Source organism: Sinocyclocheilus anshuiensis, unplaced genomic scaffold (assembly GCF_001515605.1).
Source record: "Sinocyclocheilus anshuiensis isolate Anshui unplaced genomic scaffold, SAMN03320099.WGS_v1.1 scaffold1049, whole genome shotgun sequence".
Taxonomy (NCBI): Eukaryota; Metazoa; Chordata; class Actinopteri; order Cypriniformes; family Cyprinidae; genus Sinocyclocheilus; species Sinocyclocheilus anshuiensis.
Window position 1 is genome coordinate 329,945 of NW_015557197.1, and position 16,170 is coordinate 346,114.

The following is a 16,170-nucleotide window of genomic DNA, read 5'->3' on the forward strand; positions in this document are numbered from 1 at the left end:
ATGCGGCGGAATGCGGGGGGTATGTGGGGGGGGGGGATGTCTGTCAGCCATCGGCGATGGACGATGGCATCGTCTATAGGCCCAACCCTAGTATGAAGCATTAATGACAACTTACAGTTTCCACAGAAACGTAACTGCTCCGTCCCCTGGTGGTCTGAGATTTTGGTAAATTGTTCTTCTCATTTAGAGTATTAGACAAACTTCCTTCTGTAGAAAAGCAAAACAGCAGTGCCAACAATTACTAAACTGTGGCTGTGATGTAAAGACTCAGTATTTTGTGACAATGTACAGCACAATAGTTGTGGGTGTCACAAACAGCAGACTGACCTACCTCTTAAACTTACAAGGGCTTTAGCTGAAGAGCCTGAAGACAAAAGAACAATGGATGAACAATGGACGACTTTGATATATATATCTAAACATAACATTTTCAAAAGAAAGATACGATTAAACATCTAAAAAAGCAAATCTTAAATTTATGCAACAAACCCTGGGCAAAGGCATAGGTAATAATTAAGTTCATATTTATCTTACTCCACAAAGATACTAAAGGTGCTAAAATATAACAAGCCTAATTCCATAATAAAAGTGCTACATGTCAATTATGCTTTGGGCAGTTACTATTACAACTTTAAATTATATATGTATTTTTTTAATGTAATTTTTTTGACTTAAACTGATCCACTCAGAAACCACAAATAATCTCTTTGTATGCATAAGCTGCTTATAGTACTGACTATATTACAATGTGTCTTTTTATCACTGCTCTAGTTCAATATGCAAACCATGCATTTGGGCCATTGTTGCAGATATTAACAGTAATAACTATAAAGTAACAGTAAACAGCAAACAACCGAACAGCATAGCGGAGGAATTACATCCTCCGCAATCCTAATGCAATAAAAACAAAGCATATACATGACAGTGGGGAAAAAAATCCACTGAGATTTATTGTGATGAACCAGATAAAATCTAGAAACCAGTATTGCATCATATAGAGAGAGTATTTTTAACAGATGAAGAGTGCTGTTAACATATGGAAAGTGTTTATTTATTATACGGAGAGTGTTTTACTGGACAAACAGACTGACACTGATAAGAACAACAAAACCCAGCAGCTGTCATCGAGTTACGACCCTATAAATGTCTGTGAAGTTAAACTCTGTCCGTATTATAACCACCACACTACTACTATCAACCGCAAGATTCGTCTTGGTCATAAATAAAGCATTATAAAGGGATTGTTAGGCGAAAACCTCCTCAGGTATATTTATTTATAGTAGTAGCTTCTGAAAGCTAACTGTTAGCTCGTTAGCTCCAGCGCTAATAACTTTGCGTCTATTTTAACACCACTCACAACAATGAAAAACACTTGAAATGTATGTCAAATAACATGCGTTATAAAGTGCCTTAAAAGTGTACACATGCTCGGCAAGAGAGTTACGAAGCTCTAGTGAGGAGTTAGTTTTATTACTCACTCTCGTCTAACAGCTGCTCGAGCTCCGCCATCTTGAATTAGCCGCGCCGGTTTTTCAAAGGCCGAGTGCCGCGAAGCATTGTGGGACGGAGAGGGCAGTTCAAACACTCCACAGTTTGCGCTCAAACTACCAACATATTTTAGATTTCATGTACATTGTATGCAAATACAATAATCTTAAAATACATTAGGACTGGTCAGGTGTGTTTTTTTAAATTTTTTTTTAGCCACTTTCTTATTTTTATATTATCATTTTAAAACAAGTTTGAAAGTTTTCCTCATGACTACACATTAGGAAAAATCACTGGTTCTCAACCAGGGGACTGGGGCCCATTATGTGGCCTCAGGATGACTTAAATTACTAAATTAACTTATATAAAAATAATCTGAATAATAAACGTAAAATTAAATTGTAAACCGAGTATTTATTTATCCTATTTCATTGCAAAAACGCATTATTATGAAATTGTTTCAAGTCAAAAATGTTGAGAAGCACTGAGAACTATGAGTTTGTTGCAAAATCATAGTAACCACAGATAAAACTATGAATGCATGGCGGTTAGTGTCAGAGAGACACATACACAGTAACATAGTACCAAGGTGCTTTTTTGGTAGTCTAGAACTACACTTATAAAAATGTATTCTAGTTCCTGCAGGTGTAAATATAGTTTGACTGGGGGACTTCCAACAGTAGATTAGTTACTTTAATAGATTTAATGCAAATATCCACCAACATGCCATAGCTTCTATGTTTTACTTATTTTTTAATGTGGTAAACCCATAATACATTTTTCATAAAGATTTGGTCAGAACAGATGCTGTAGTACTGAGCAATTTTAATTACAAATGTACAGAAATAGATTAGTCTGGTACATTTTATTTCAAATATCAATAGTAGTGAACACTATTTTATTCTTCTTTTTTCTAATTTCTTCTGGATTCTCTCATACACAAATGTGACCCTGGACCACAAAACCAGTCTTAAGTCGCTGGGGTATATTTGTAGCAATAGCCAAAAATACATTGTATGGGTCAAAATTATTGATTTTTCTTTTATGCCAAAAATCATTAGGATATTAAGTAAAGATCATGTTCCATGAAGATATTTTGTAAATTTCCTACTGTAAATATATTCAAACTTAATTTTTGATTAGTAATATGCATTGCTAAGAACTTAATTTGGACAACTTTAAAGGCAAATTTCTCAATATTTAGATTTTTTTGCACCCTCAGATTCGTTTTTCAAATAGCTGTATCTCGGCCAAATATTGTCCTATCCTAACAAACCATACAGCAATGGAAAGCTTATTTATTCTTTTTATTTATGATGTATAAATCTCAATAAAAAAAAAATTTACCCTTATGACTGGTTTTGTGGTCCAGGGTCACAAATGTTTGTGAAACTGAACAGAATCATGTGACAGAAATAAATGAGCTTCAAACATAAGCCAAAAACCGTTTTATTTATGATGCAAAGACATTTGTCAGGACGCGAAACAGCTTCTTGTCCGCAAGACCGCTGTGGAGCAACATTTATCAAAAACAAAAAAAGATTACAGGTGCGTAAGTACAGCAGCAGCCATTGCTTTTAGCTTTTCATTGCCATTTTAGTTGGCCAAAGTACATTTTTAAAGGACAGAAAACTGAAAAGCAAAACAGGGATGGTACAGATTTAACATACAAAATATTTGCCCATACATTGGCAATTCTAGTAAAAGGTTATTCACTTATGGAAGGCTATATCCTAGCTTACAACATTCTTTTCTAAAACTGTACATTTCCTTTTTTTTATATTGAGAAGACAAACAAAAATGTGTACACTAGATGTGTTACAGTTAACCTGATTCCAGGTTTAGCAAAACTATTAAAGAAAAAGTCTATGAAACATGGAAGACTGTCTACCTATCATCGTTGGTAGCTTATAAGAAAGATCTCCACAGATAAGTCCAATCATTTCTGTGAATATGTACCAAAGCCTGCAATATTTGCAACAATGCAGTGATACAATTTACATATAGCCACTTAACTTACTCCAAACTAACAGACAAAGCAACAGGAAATGTGCTGTCGAAGCGCTAGAGAACTGATTTAATCGTTTATCAACCCATATGCTGTTTGGTCTTGGTGCTAAAGCTGTAGCAGTGGGCTTCAGTGGCTTTCAAAAGCCTGTCCACCTGGACAACTCTCATCCGCTGTCTCACCACAGAGAGGTCTGGTAGTTGAAGCGAATCTTTAGCAGGTATTTTAGGTTAACCTGAGCAATATCATACACAATGTACCTGGAGGAAAGTCAGAGTCAAGGGAAACTGTGAAAGATAGTGAATGTGTAATTGTCTAAATATATTTGAGATGTACATTTACCTACATCAAGAGATAAACAACAGCAAGAAGGAAAATGAATGATGCAGAAAACAAAAAGGATACTCGTTGTAGAGCAGACTTGTGTCTTCAATATTTGTGTTGATGCCTTTGCCCAGAGGAACATCCACTCCATTCAGAGATACAGCAGCTCTTGGGTCTGGAGCAGTTCTTCCCAAACCTTCAAACAGAAGACATATTAAAAACGTTTCTATCAGAAACAATGGGTTACTTAACGTAAACCCAGGTTCTTTGATAACAGAGTCAGGTGTTTCACTATGGGAATCGCTTTGGGCATGACAAACTGTGGAAGCTCCAATGACATCACGTCTGTATTTGACCCCTGCCAAAGTCATTATAGAGAGATTTCTTCCCGTACCCGTGCAAGGAGGGAAGTGCTGGTGAAACACTTCACTCTGTTATCAAAGAACCCAGGTTTACATTAAAGGCACAATATGTATATATAAATTTTTTTATTAAAATATCCAAAAACCACTAGAACAGTGTTATATACTTTGCTGACTTGTGTACTTACATTATCCCAAATGTTTCAAAGAATGTTTAAAAGTATGATAAAACAGCGTTGCTTTTTTTCCCCCACATACGCACAACCGGAAGGAGAGGAAGCAGTCGACTGTGGCATAATAAAAGTTCCGCTGCTTTCTAACCGCGTGTCACGCTCGTTCAGTGGCCTCATTTCGCTTCGACGGCTTTCAGCCTCACCCTGCTTCATTCTATTACGTTAATAAATCATTAGCTCATCCATGAACATGATTTCTGCCCGAGTCCCGTCGGATTGCATCGGCTGTGGGGATGAAGACGACAACTCCCATGATTCCACACTCAGTCACGGCGTCATCAAACTACGCCTTTGTTTATTTTGAATACGCGCCATCCAGTGGTGAAAATTACCTTTTGCCTTTAAATAACCCATCGTTCTTTTTCTAACTTCGCTCGGTGTTTCACTATGGGATATATAGACCACTCCCGGATTGCTCCCATGCCACTGCTATCCTCATAGCACTTAAATGGGCACAGACAAACTGGCTCCCAGCACTGCATGTGCTAAGGATGGCTCAGACACGTCCAGTCTATAGAACCGCACAAAAGTATGCGGCGTAGCCCAACTTGCTGCTGAACAAATATCTTGAACCGAAACTCCCCTGAGTAAGGCCCAGGATGTAGCCATCCCCCGAGTGGAGTGGGCTCTCAAGCCCTTAGGTGGTTGAAGACCCTTGCAAATATAGGCTAAAGATATAGCCTCTATGATCCAATGAGACAGCCGATGACGAGACAACGCCTTCCCTTTGTGAGGAGTAGCCCACGACACAAACAGCTGGTCATGAGTCCTAATACCTGCTGTTCTTTTCACATACATATGAAGAGCCCGTACCGGACATAATGAATTCAACCTCTGCTCCCCCGGAGAAGAGAACGGAGGAGGGTAAAAACAAAAGATTCCAGCTCAGTAGATGGGCACCTATAGGCTGAGACAACTACCTTAGGCACAAAAGCCGGGCTAGGGCGAAAGGAAGCCTTAGTGAGCCCTGGAGCGAACTGCAAACAAGACAGACTAACAAAGCATGTAAGTCACGCTGTTACTAAAGCCATGAGTAGCACCGTCTTAAGAGAGAGCAACTTAAGCCCAATACCCTCCAATGGCTCAAAAGGGTGTTGAGAAAGAGCTTCTAGGACGATGGATAAATCCCATAAAGGAACCATCTGTCTGGAAACCGGACGTTTATGGCGTGCCCCTTTCAAAATACGACTTCTCAAGGGGTGCTGGCTTGCCGATTTCTCTCTAGCACGCTATGAACTGAACTGCTTCTGCATCAATGACACGAAAACTCACTTGCTCTGCTCTTTCCTCAAACACTTTGAATGACGTAATTTTGGTCTAGAATCGAAGTACTACATGTCTGCCATCTAGTGGTAGGGAATACAAATGAGATATTACACCATATTAGGAACTACAGTCTATTTGATTAAGTATGACGTCTTGTCGCAATTTTGCAACTTTGGCGCTTAGAGGGTTAAATACATCTTAATGGTGGAGAAAGCCTTCCCCTTATCTAGAAGATCTTGAAGAAAGCATAAAATATCCCTCACCGAGCATTGAAAAGGCATAATATGAGTCTACTCACACCATCCTTCAAAGACTTGCCATTTATTGCTATAAAGTGAGCGAGTAGAGGAGGCTCTTGCACTCTGAATAGTATGTATGACTGATGAAAGCAGACCTGCTGCATTCAATTTCCACCTCTCACGGGCCAAGCCCAGAGAGCTATCCTGTCTGGGTGAGGGTGGTAAATTTCCCACCCTGCCTGAGACAGTAGATCCCTCCATGGATTCCTCCACGGCTGGCCTGACAGCAGTTGAACTCTCGGCCATCCAGTGTCTGGATGGCCAAAGTGGAGCTATCAGTATTAATGACAGACCCCGTTCCCTCACTCTGGCTAGAGTGGGGGAAATTAAGCTCAGAGGAGGAAATGCGTAAAGCAGGACATCTGGCCATGAGTGGGCTAGAGCATCCACACCCAGTGGTGCATTTTCGTCTGCTAGAGAGAAATACAGAGGACAATGAGCGTTTTCTTGCGAGGCGAAGAGATCTACAGCTGCCTGTCCGTACCTCTGCCAAATCTGGTTCACCACCTGGGGATGGAGTCTCCACTCCCCATACAGGGGGTTTCCCCTGGATAATAAATCTGCTCCCCTGTTTAAAATCCGTGGAACGTTAGTCGCCCTGAGGGACAAAAGCCTTGTGTCGCTCCACACGATCAGCCTCTTCGCCAACTGATGCAGTTGAAGTGAGCGTGTGCCCCCTGCCGATTAATGTAAGCAACCACTGTGGAATTGTCACGAACACATGCTGCCCTTTGATGAAGCTCAGAAAATGTTTCAGTGCCAACCACACTGCTAGCAACTCTAAATAATTTATATGTTTTGTGCATCAGCTGTGGAGGCCACACGCCATTCAGAGCTCTGCCCATTAGAGTCGCTCCCCAGTCCTTTAAGGACGCGTCCATCGTCATAGTGTGTCTCGATGACACTGTCCCCAAGGGAATGCCCGTTCTGAGAATGGTGGGACTTTTCCAATTCCTGAGCGCTCTGTCGCACGCATGAGTAATTCTCACCGGCCGGCTGAGATGCCACCGAGAGCACAGAGACGTAACTGCGCAATCCAGCGCTGAAAATCCCTCCTTTTGAGCAGTCCCAAATGTACTACAGAAATCACAGAAGCCATTAGACCCAGCATTCGCAAGCACAGTCTGAATGGAACCACTTTCCCCATCTGAAAGCGGGCGATACATTGTGCAAAAGATGCAATTCTCCCCTCTGTCAGTGTGACTCGATAAGAGAGGGAGTCTTTGCTGAGCCCCAGATATTCTGTTTGTTGAGAGGGCTCCAAATGGCATTTATCATTTTGATCCTGAACCCCAAGCTGCTAAGATGATTTAACACCATCTCTGTGTCTTTCACTGCTTGCTTTCTTGATGATGAGTATATCAGATAATCGTCTATGTACGACAATATTCTTATTCCCTTGTACCTTAACAGGAACAGGGCCGCTTCCACACACTTGGTAAAAACCATTGGTTTGAAACTCGTATGCTGTGCCTCGGTATGCAAATCTGAGGAATTTCCTGTGAGAGGGGTAAATGTCTATCTGAAAATAAGCGTCTGACAGATCGATTGTCACAAACCAATCGTTCGGACGAATCGACAGACAAAGCGCTTTGTGTGTTAACATTCTGAACGAATATTTTCGTAGGTGCTCGTTTAACACACAAAGGTCCAGGATTGGACGAAGGGCTGTGCCCCCTTTCTTTGGAATTACAAAATAATGGAATAAAAGCCCTGAAGGCTTTCCTCCTCAGGCACCATTCTGATTGCCCGTTTGTTTAAAAGAGTTTCAGTTTCGGCTGTCAGGACACGAGTAGATTCTCCCTCGGCCACTGAGACAATCACCCCGTTGAATTGAGGTGGTTTCATGGCAAACTGAAGTCTGTAACCTTGTGAAATCATTGACAAAACCCACGGATGAACCGCGCATGTGCGCCAAAAAGTTCTCCGGGCAGAAAGAAGTCCTCCGTACACTTCCGCCCAGCCGACGTCGCACAGTGATGACGTCATCACTGCCGCTGCACTGGCTCCCTCTGAAGGAGCGAGCGCTCCCTCCGGCGTTAAGACTGTGGGAGCGCTTCTCATATCTTTGGATTTTCGTGCGTTCATTGTGTCTCTGGAACATATCGCCTTCGGCTTCTTGCCTGGCTGCGTTAGTGCAAAATTTATTAATGTGTTCCTTGAACTCGGGGAGCATATCGCTCTCAGCCCGTGGCTTGGATGCAATGATGCATTTTTTATTTTCTATTTCCCCAAACTGAAAAGTGTTTGAAAACACAGAGTGAGTGCTTGGTGACACTGTTGAACATGACTCTGAGCTCCCTCGTCTCTCTGACTTTGAGGAAAGCTCACTGAACAGGCTCTTTCTGAACTCCGAACAAGAGGGCTGTATTTCCACCTTCTTCTCTTTGCGGGCTGAGAGAGAAGGGCCGGGGAATACCTGCGTATTGCTGCCACGGCCGCGAAAGAATGCTTACCCCAAGGTCCAGAGCCATCCGGTCATGAGCGCTGGCCAGCTTGCTGCCCGCCGTGACCAGATCTTTGAGCCCTAGCACCCATTGGTCTCCCTCTCGCTGCAGCGGCTGCTACGAAGCCCTGTCGTGGCGGTTGAGAGGGTGGTCGCAGCGCTTGCTTATGCGGCAAACAGAGGCTAAATGCTTCATCCTCCTGTTTCCTGAGGGTGCTGGGTTCCCTCATTTTCTCGAGGGCTGGGCCAAACAAACCCTTAGTAGGGTCGTAAGCAGCATCCATTACCTCTGATTTCTGTGCGTCGCCCAAGCCTGACAGGTTTAGCCATAACGCTCTCTCAACCGGACACAGCCAAGCCCATCACGCGGCCACAGCCCTGAACCGCACCGTGGGAAGAGCGCAGAATCAGATCATTCACGGTGCAAATTTCATCCCAGAGTGCTGGGTTCGGCACTCCTGAGTCCAACTGCCGCCCCATCTCCTCCAAAATCTCCGCTTGATACGCTGACAGTAAAGTCACCACATTCAGCGAGCACACGGACTGCCCTGCGTATTTATACATCCTCTGAAAAATCGACGCGGTCAGCCGTTCCATCTTTCTCGGCAGCGAAATCTGAGAGGAGGCAGAAATAGAGCGCCGATTCGGATGGAGGTGATAGGCCACTTAAGACTCTACCGCTGGGGGTCCGGCCAACCCCAGCTCCCCATCCCCTGAATCTCCAACATGGAATACCCCTTGGTAGGGAGCTTGCTCTTAAAGGGGCTAGACCAGTAATGGGACATTTCCTTAATGCAAGCAGGCACCGCAGGCAGGAGTTGAGCTGCAGGCTGAGCAAGAGGCAACCTTTTTCCCTCATAAAGGTCCCTTTCAGCTCCTTCGGCATCTTTGGCCGTGGGCCAAGCTAGGCCCAATTTTGCCACAGCTCGCTTGCACACCTCGTGCAAGTTACTGTCAACTTGCCAGGCCAATTCGTTGGTGCTCGGAGGCCTAGACTGTTGGATGGGGAAGAGGGAGTCGTTTTCCTCTTCTTTGTCGTCCATGTCTAAATCGAGGATATCAGAGTTAGCATCGCTCTCTGCGTCCCCCGAATCACCCTCCTCCTGCGTGAGCAGGCCCTCAAACAGCGGAGGCATATCCGGGGATTCGACTTCCATCATATCCGCCCAGCTCGTACTAGCTCGTGTGAGATGGTCAGATGCCGCAGGTTGTGTGGCCGCTCCAGACAGACATGGGTCCTGCTTGTTAGCCACCGCCTCCTTTCCAGGATTTTCACCAGCAATGACGCACAGTGAGCGCATGTCTGTGGATCCGCCAGTGACGTTTGAGAGTGCTTTGGGCCCATACACACGATGCACATGGGGTGAGGGTCCCTGCCCGAGATGGTAGCTCCACATGAGGATGGACACGGGCGGGATGCAACCTCCCTGATCTTCGACTCATTCCCTTTGGCGGGGGTAATGGCCGTCGACATGGCTGAGAAGTGATGTAAACCTCAGACTCGTCACAACACGTTAGCCTGTTGGTCCAAGGTAATTAAACCTTCTGAAAGCTCGCCTTAACACATTGCGTAAAGCCTAGTTGACTTGATGTCGCCTACTGCAGTAATTTAATACGCAATAGGCCAATAGAATAGCTCGCCTTGATGCGGACACTATTCTAATTGTTAATGATGTCACTTAACACAATCCAGTCCACTGACCTCGCATTCGGTGACAGATTCCAATGACGGCCCGCCTGTTGAACAGTTAAGCGAAAATCAGCAAAGTCAGGATGTGCTGAGAGAGCTTGCTGCAGTCTCCCACGGGAAGAAAGCACGAATGACTTTGGCAGGGGTCGACCTGACTGATATAGGTGGGGCGGAGCATGGTCACAGGTCGACTTGTCAGTCAAAGACAGACGTTGTGTGATTGGAGCTTCCGCAGTTGGTCACGCCCAAAGCGATTCCCATAGTGAAACACAGAGCGAAGTTAGAAAAAGAACATACTTCTGGACTTCTTGAGTTTAGGACATTTTAAACAGCAGCTTAACTTAAAAAAAACAAAAAAAAAAAAAACAAAAAAAAAACCTCTTTCTAGCTATTTGAAGAGAACTGAATTGAGCTGGATGATGACATCACTGAATCAGCAATGAACTGAAAAACTGATTGTTTTCTATTGTTCTCTTGCATTATCAGCACACGTTTTTCCTGTTTGACTGTAAAGCTCCTTTGATAATCTGTATTGTATAACACGCTATATAAATAAAGATGACTTGACTTGAATGTAGAGCCATCTTACCTTTTACACTGTGTTTACCCTTAGGTAACTTTGTAATGTGTGAGGCCTTCTTCAATTCATGCCTTTAGAGTAGAAAGAAAATCACAGTCAGATCTTTAGAGCAGACAACAATGAATCATAGAAGGGCACAACATACTTTGCCTTCCTAATTTCCAATCGTTGACGTACACTACTGTTCAAAGGTTTGGGGTCAGTAATTTTTTTTTTAAAGAAATCATATTTTATTGAGCAAGAATGCATTAAATAGATCAAAGTAACAGTAACAACATTTATAATGTAAACATATTAGACTTATTTCGTATCGTGTAGCTTTTAATATAAATGTTCTTTTTGGTTTCCACCAAAATATTACGCAGCAGAACTGTTTTCAACATTGATAATAATAATAAATGTTTCTTGAGCACCAAATTAGCATATTAAAATGATTTCTGAAGGAAATTCTGGAAATACAGAAAATTCAGCTTAGACGTCACAGGAATAACTTACATTTTACAATGTTAAAATAGAAAACGGTTATTTTTACAATATTACCGTTTTTAGTGTATTTTGATTACATAAATGCAGCATTGGTGAGCATAAGAGACATCTTTAAAAAGAAAAATCTTACTGACCCCAAACGTTTGTACTCTAGCATATTAACTTGTTAAAATGTAGTCATCGTACAACTAGGACAAAAAGAGCATCTCTTACATGTTTCCAAGGGCAACCTCTCCTAACAGAATGAGGCCAACAGGATCAGCCTGGGATGTGTGGCAATAGTTTGCACTCTTCGACACCATGTCAGCAAAGTAAACACCTTTGCCAAACATGTAACCTGTCTGTATTAAAAAAAAAAAAATCACATAAACAGAATACATATGATTAGAGTACACTAGTATTGCAACATTCTAAATATTTTAACATTCTAAATGTTCGGCACTGCTGCATCTTTAAATAAAACATGTTTTGCAAAACCAGCAGCATGTTTAGAATAATTCACAAAACATTTTTATGTTCATTTTTCAGTCGCTCAGGCATGCCATTAAAAATAAACAGCCATTTCAGAAGGGTAGAAAGAATAATTCATATTTTAGGCTGGGGAGTTTAAAGATATTCATATTTTAAATTGGAGCGTTTGAGTTTTGAATTCTGAAACTTCTTATATGTGCAAATATCAAGAACATTCTGATTCTCCATTTCATGACCCCTTTAAGAAAGAAACTATTCTAATACAGTTTTTTTTTTTTGCATACTCATTTTTTTTCAGAGAGAAGCAGCCAATGGAAATGGAGGATGCAGAAACTTACCACTGGAGCTTCAGGAGGAGCGATACGCAAACCCTGAGACAGGATACCTGCATAGTTGGTGGTGCGGGAGCCGTGCCACAACAGCTGCCGGTTGTGTAATTCTTTGAAAGGATGGAAACACTGGTACTCACCCTCCCTGTCGATCTTAAAGATCTAACAATACAAAAACGCAGTAGTCAGAGATAAAAGCTTGTTATTTTACAGCTGTATTTAATGCACTAGTGAACTCTGTAAAGACTGAAAATGTTATAAAAAAAACAAAAACAAAAACAAAAGTTCACATACTTTACAGTTACACATACTCACATACTTATAGGCTTTATAGAGTAAACCTCACCTCCTCGACATCCAGTGTATAGGTGTTGTGAGTAGCAGCATGTGTGTTCTTCACATATTGTTGGATAAGCTGAGCCTCACTTGATGACTTGTCGACCACCTAGAAACACAAAATCAGTACCAATCAGTACCAATCACTACAACATGACCACATCATGATAACAGTGAAGAATAGCTTTTCCAGTGCAACACATTTTACCTCAATTTTGGTTTTGAGTTTCTCATAGTTAATGTCAATGGGATCTTTCTTATTGTCCTCCACTCCTCCCCGTAGCAGACTGTAGGCCACCTCAATGTCCAACAGGTTGTCCAGCATCTGCACCTTTTGCTATAATGGATATGCAACAGAATTTAGTACAACCACCACACTGTTGCCGGACAATCTTTAGATGGTTGCCCAAGTCGTACCTGTATGTAATCCATGTTATTCAACAGTGGTGGTTTCTTCATGCCGAAGTCATGAGGTATCAGTGTGTAGAAGCGATTGGACAGATCTAAGATCAGTGCTTCTGCAGCGCTATCTGCTACAGCCTACAGAAATTAATGAAAGCAAACATGAAGTTAGGATAAAGGAGACCGAAATGGGAAGAACCTGCGGTTGAGATCCAGCTTTCAGAACCAACCTGTTGGACCTCACTCAGGAGGGAATAGGCACTCTGGATCTGTCTCTTACTCAGTTTTCCTAAAGGCATCTTCTGCAAGTCGATCTGTAGGAGAAATTACACAAGTTATCATCACATATACGACCACAACAAATATTAACAGTTTTAGTGCTATTTTACTATTTTCTTTAAAAAAAAAAAAAGGGAGGAAGTGAACACACCTCAAACTCAACCATGGCTTTCTTCATGTTCTCCACATCAAATATCAATCGTATAAGGTCTTGGATGGGTTTGTCCAGCTTGGACTTGGTGCCTGCGCTTGCAGTTAACTTCTTCACAGCCTCCTCGTCCTGGGTAAATATATGCAGAAAGCTCCATAACAGTTTTATTTAGATTAGAAACAACTTGTTTAATACTATAACACTATGTTTACATTGTAGGCTCTCTATCAAGGGCCTATCATACGTGAGCCTCGGCACACTTCCAAAGTGAGATTATTTATTGTCTTTGACAGTAAGGGCCTTTCTGACAGCCTCTAATTCATGTTAACGGATGTATGCACAATTCTAGCAATGCTTTTTAAAATCACACTCTTATATATCTAATAGTGCTTTGGCTAGATGTTGGTCCAGTTCTTACCTGTCCGTAGTCAATCTCTAGAGGATAAAACTTATTGGGGTATTTTGTGAAGTTGCTGGAGGCCCAGGCATTCCCAGTCTTTTCCTCATACACACTGCAGAAATTGTCCATAGCAGAGTTCTTATCATAAAACTTGTCCAGTTTGTTTCCCCCAATGGTGGTGCCGACTCGACCCCATGACCTAAACACCCAGTATCTGAAAAAGCAACACAAGCATGCTCAAGACAAGTGACCTGTCTGGTCAAATAATTATAAGGTATTACTCATATAACAATTGTACTTAACAAGTTTGCAGTACCCTATATTCACACTTCCATAAGAGAAATACCTCATGAGAAACATTTTGAAGCAGGTACTGGTTAAAATGCTGCTTGTAAAGTAGCCTACTTACCATTACACCTAAGAAACCTGTATATACAGTATGAAATTACTATGGATTACTTATGTTGTGCAATTAAATAAGCTGTCTAATGATGGACAAGTAAAATTATATTTTTGTAACAGGAATCCAAATGAATCACAAAAATGGGTTAGGCTCACTGTTTCTTAACATCATCCTCCAACAGCTGTAGTTTGTAGTATGAGTTCGTCCCTCTGACGATGTCCACGAGACCCAGTGTGGCACTGTAAATTTTCCCATTCTGATCCAGTACATGAGCACAGTTTTCCAGACCTGAGCAATCAAATCATGATTAAGGCATTGCACAAACAATATATATCAAACATATCCAGATATAAGATTAACTCTTATCTGAAAGTGTTATGGAAAAAAGACTCAGTCTCACCTGATTCTGGATCAACTGCTGCCCCTCCTTTTACTGTCAGTTTCATTTTCTTTGATTTGCTTCCACCTGGAAAACAGCATTATTATTCAGCAAGAGTGTATAACACTGTCTTTTAAAATGTACAAATGAAAAATCATGTCAGTGCATTTGAGAATGTATAGAAATGGGATCTGAAAATGCTTCTAACAATCCTAGAGCAAAACTACAACAACTTCGAATAAAAAACATCTTATTTCTTTAAAACAGTGGATTATATGTATACACACACACACAATATATATTTTATGTTGATTAAATATTTATATATAAACAAATAAAATGTGTATAATTAGATTTTATTATATACGTCATTTTTTTTTTAAATAATACATATATTAATATGCCATTATAATTTTAATCATATCACAGCCTAACATGTTTCACCCAAACAAATCCTGCTCAAAATCACTTCCAGATTTTGTTTCACTGCCGGTAAAACCTAAATATCTCAAATTTTCATCTGGTGCATGTGCATACAGGAGTCACATTTTTAAATCTTTCTTTATAAGAAGTTTTGCTGGAAAATTAAAATGCATCTTTCTAACCTTCTTCCTCTTTGACTCTGCCGGTACTCTTTGAGGAATGAGCGCCAGTGGATTTGGAGGCCGGGGCTGCAGCCTGGGACTCGACTTTAACTTCAGCACCCCAGGGTGAGATGGCATGCAGGGAGATGAGCTCCTGGAGGGCCTTGCCAGACTCCTTGATGTCAGTGAGGAAGCCCTCTGCCACCACACGCACACCTGCGTCCCTCACCTCCTCCATCTTCTTACTCATTTTTTCAATCTCCTCTGAGACACAAAAGGAACAGAGCAAGTTATTAATGAATTTCGAAGCGACACATGCCAACAAATAAACAAGCTGGCAACAAACCAGAAGGGACAAATTTATTAGTCGGCAAGTACAAACAAGACACCTAGTTACCACGCACACCTTGTTTTATATCATACTGAGCATAACTTATTTTAGTCAGTCAGCAATCTGTCTACTTTGACAGCAAGGCAGCTCACAAGGGTTTTGAAAAGAGTTACAGAACATCACTCACTCTTGCTACTGAGGCAGAGAGCAGCTTTGTTGGCAGAGCCTGTGATTTTTCCTCCCAGTTCTTCCACTGCATTTTTCAGCTCATCTTTGTTCTTACTAAGCTTTCCCACAGCAAACAGCTTCAGTCCTGTCAGAGGCTTATCTAGATGACACATTGAGAAAAACAAATTTTACACTCATAAAAATTGAAAGAGCCTAACATAATAGTACCCGCTTAACTTGCTTTCCATATTATCAGCTTTTATCAGAGATCAGCCATTTTAATATGAATTTTGGGACATAACACAAAAAATTCTGAATGTAAACAAGACGCAAATAAAAATGTCTCTGCCTGAGTGTTTTGTTTCTAAAGTGCAAGTAATTTACTACAATGAATAAAAAGCCATGGTAGCCTCCCCAGTGTCTACAACTTACATTTTACAAGTAAATAAAATAAAATAAAATGTGCTGTTATTGTTTTTGCTGTTGTACTAAACCTAAAATTACTAAAATTTTGAACTATTTTCTAATCTTGTTAATTAGAATATAGCTGAAATACAATATAAATATATATTAGAAACTTAAAAGAAAATGAGAAATGCTGCTTTAGCAACTATCTGAGAAAATAATAAAATCACTAAAATCAAACTAAACCTACTAAAGCTGAATCGAAATATAAAAAAAAATAAAATAGATTTCCTAACAAACTAAAATGAAAATGTATATAAAAGTAAGTAAAATTATACATATACTGTATA

General features: G+C 41.0%; 3 protein-coding genes across 3 annotated transcripts in view; 1 reads left to right on the forward strand and 2 right to left on the reverse strand.

Annotated features, from left to right (window-relative positions):
• Positions 1-1,262, forward strand: part of LOC107678836 (zona pellucida sperm-binding protein 2-like) — a 23,919-nt gene extending 22,657 nt beyond the window's left edge. The window contains exon 11 of the mRNA XM_016474251.1: positions 1,116-1,262. Within this exon, the coding sequence (XP_016329737.1) occupies positions 1,116-1,226 (111 nt within the window). The 3' untranslated portion in view covers positions 1,227-1,262. The remainder of the gene's footprint in view (positions 1-1,115) is intronic.
• LOC107678835 (protein lin-9 homolog) overlaps positions 1-1,592 on the reverse strand; it is a 9,838-nt gene extending 8,246 nt beyond the window's left edge. Inside the window, exons 1-3 of the mRNA XM_016474250.1 lie at positions 1,479-1,592; positions 332-364; positions 116-207 (exon numbers count right to left, since the gene is read on the reverse strand). Coding sequence (XP_016329736.1) covers positions 116-207; positions 332-364; positions 1,479-1,509 — 156 coding nt within the window. The 5' untranslated portion in view covers positions 1,510-1,592. The remainder of the gene's footprint in view (positions 1-115; positions 208-331; positions 365-1,478) is intronic.
• Positions 1-16,170, reverse strand: part of LOC107678834 (poly [ADP-ribose] polymerase 1-like) — a 42,682-nt gene that overhangs the window by 4,477 nt on the left and 22,035 nt on the right. The window contains exons 10-24 of the mRNA XM_016474249.1: positions 15,435-15,575; positions 14,938-15,180; positions 14,354-14,419; positions 14,109-14,241; positions 13,569-13,764; positions 13,151-13,279; positions 12,951-13,034; positions 12,736-12,858; positions 12,527-12,655; positions 12,329-12,427; positions 11,992-12,144; positions 11,396-11,523; positions 10,706-10,767; positions 3,902-4,016; positions 2,921-3,756 (exon numbers count right to left, since the gene is read on the reverse strand). Of these exons, the coding sequence (XP_016329735.1) occupies positions 3,675-3,756; positions 3,902-4,016; positions 10,706-10,767; positions 11,396-11,523; positions 11,992-12,144; positions 12,329-12,427; positions 12,527-12,655; positions 12,736-12,858; positions 12,951-13,034; positions 13,151-13,279; positions 13,569-13,764; positions 14,109-14,241; positions 14,354-14,419; positions 14,938-15,180; positions 15,435-15,575 (1,883 nt within the window). The 3' untranslated portion in view covers positions 2,921-3,674. The remainder of the gene's footprint in view (positions 1-2,920; positions 3,757-3,901; positions 4,017-10,705; positions 10,768-11,395; positions 11,524-11,991; positions 12,145-12,328; positions 12,428-12,526; positions 12,656-12,735; positions 12,859-12,950; positions 13,035-13,150; positions 13,280-13,568; positions 13,765-14,108; positions 14,242-14,353; positions 14,420-14,937; positions 15,181-15,434; positions 15,576-16,170) is intronic.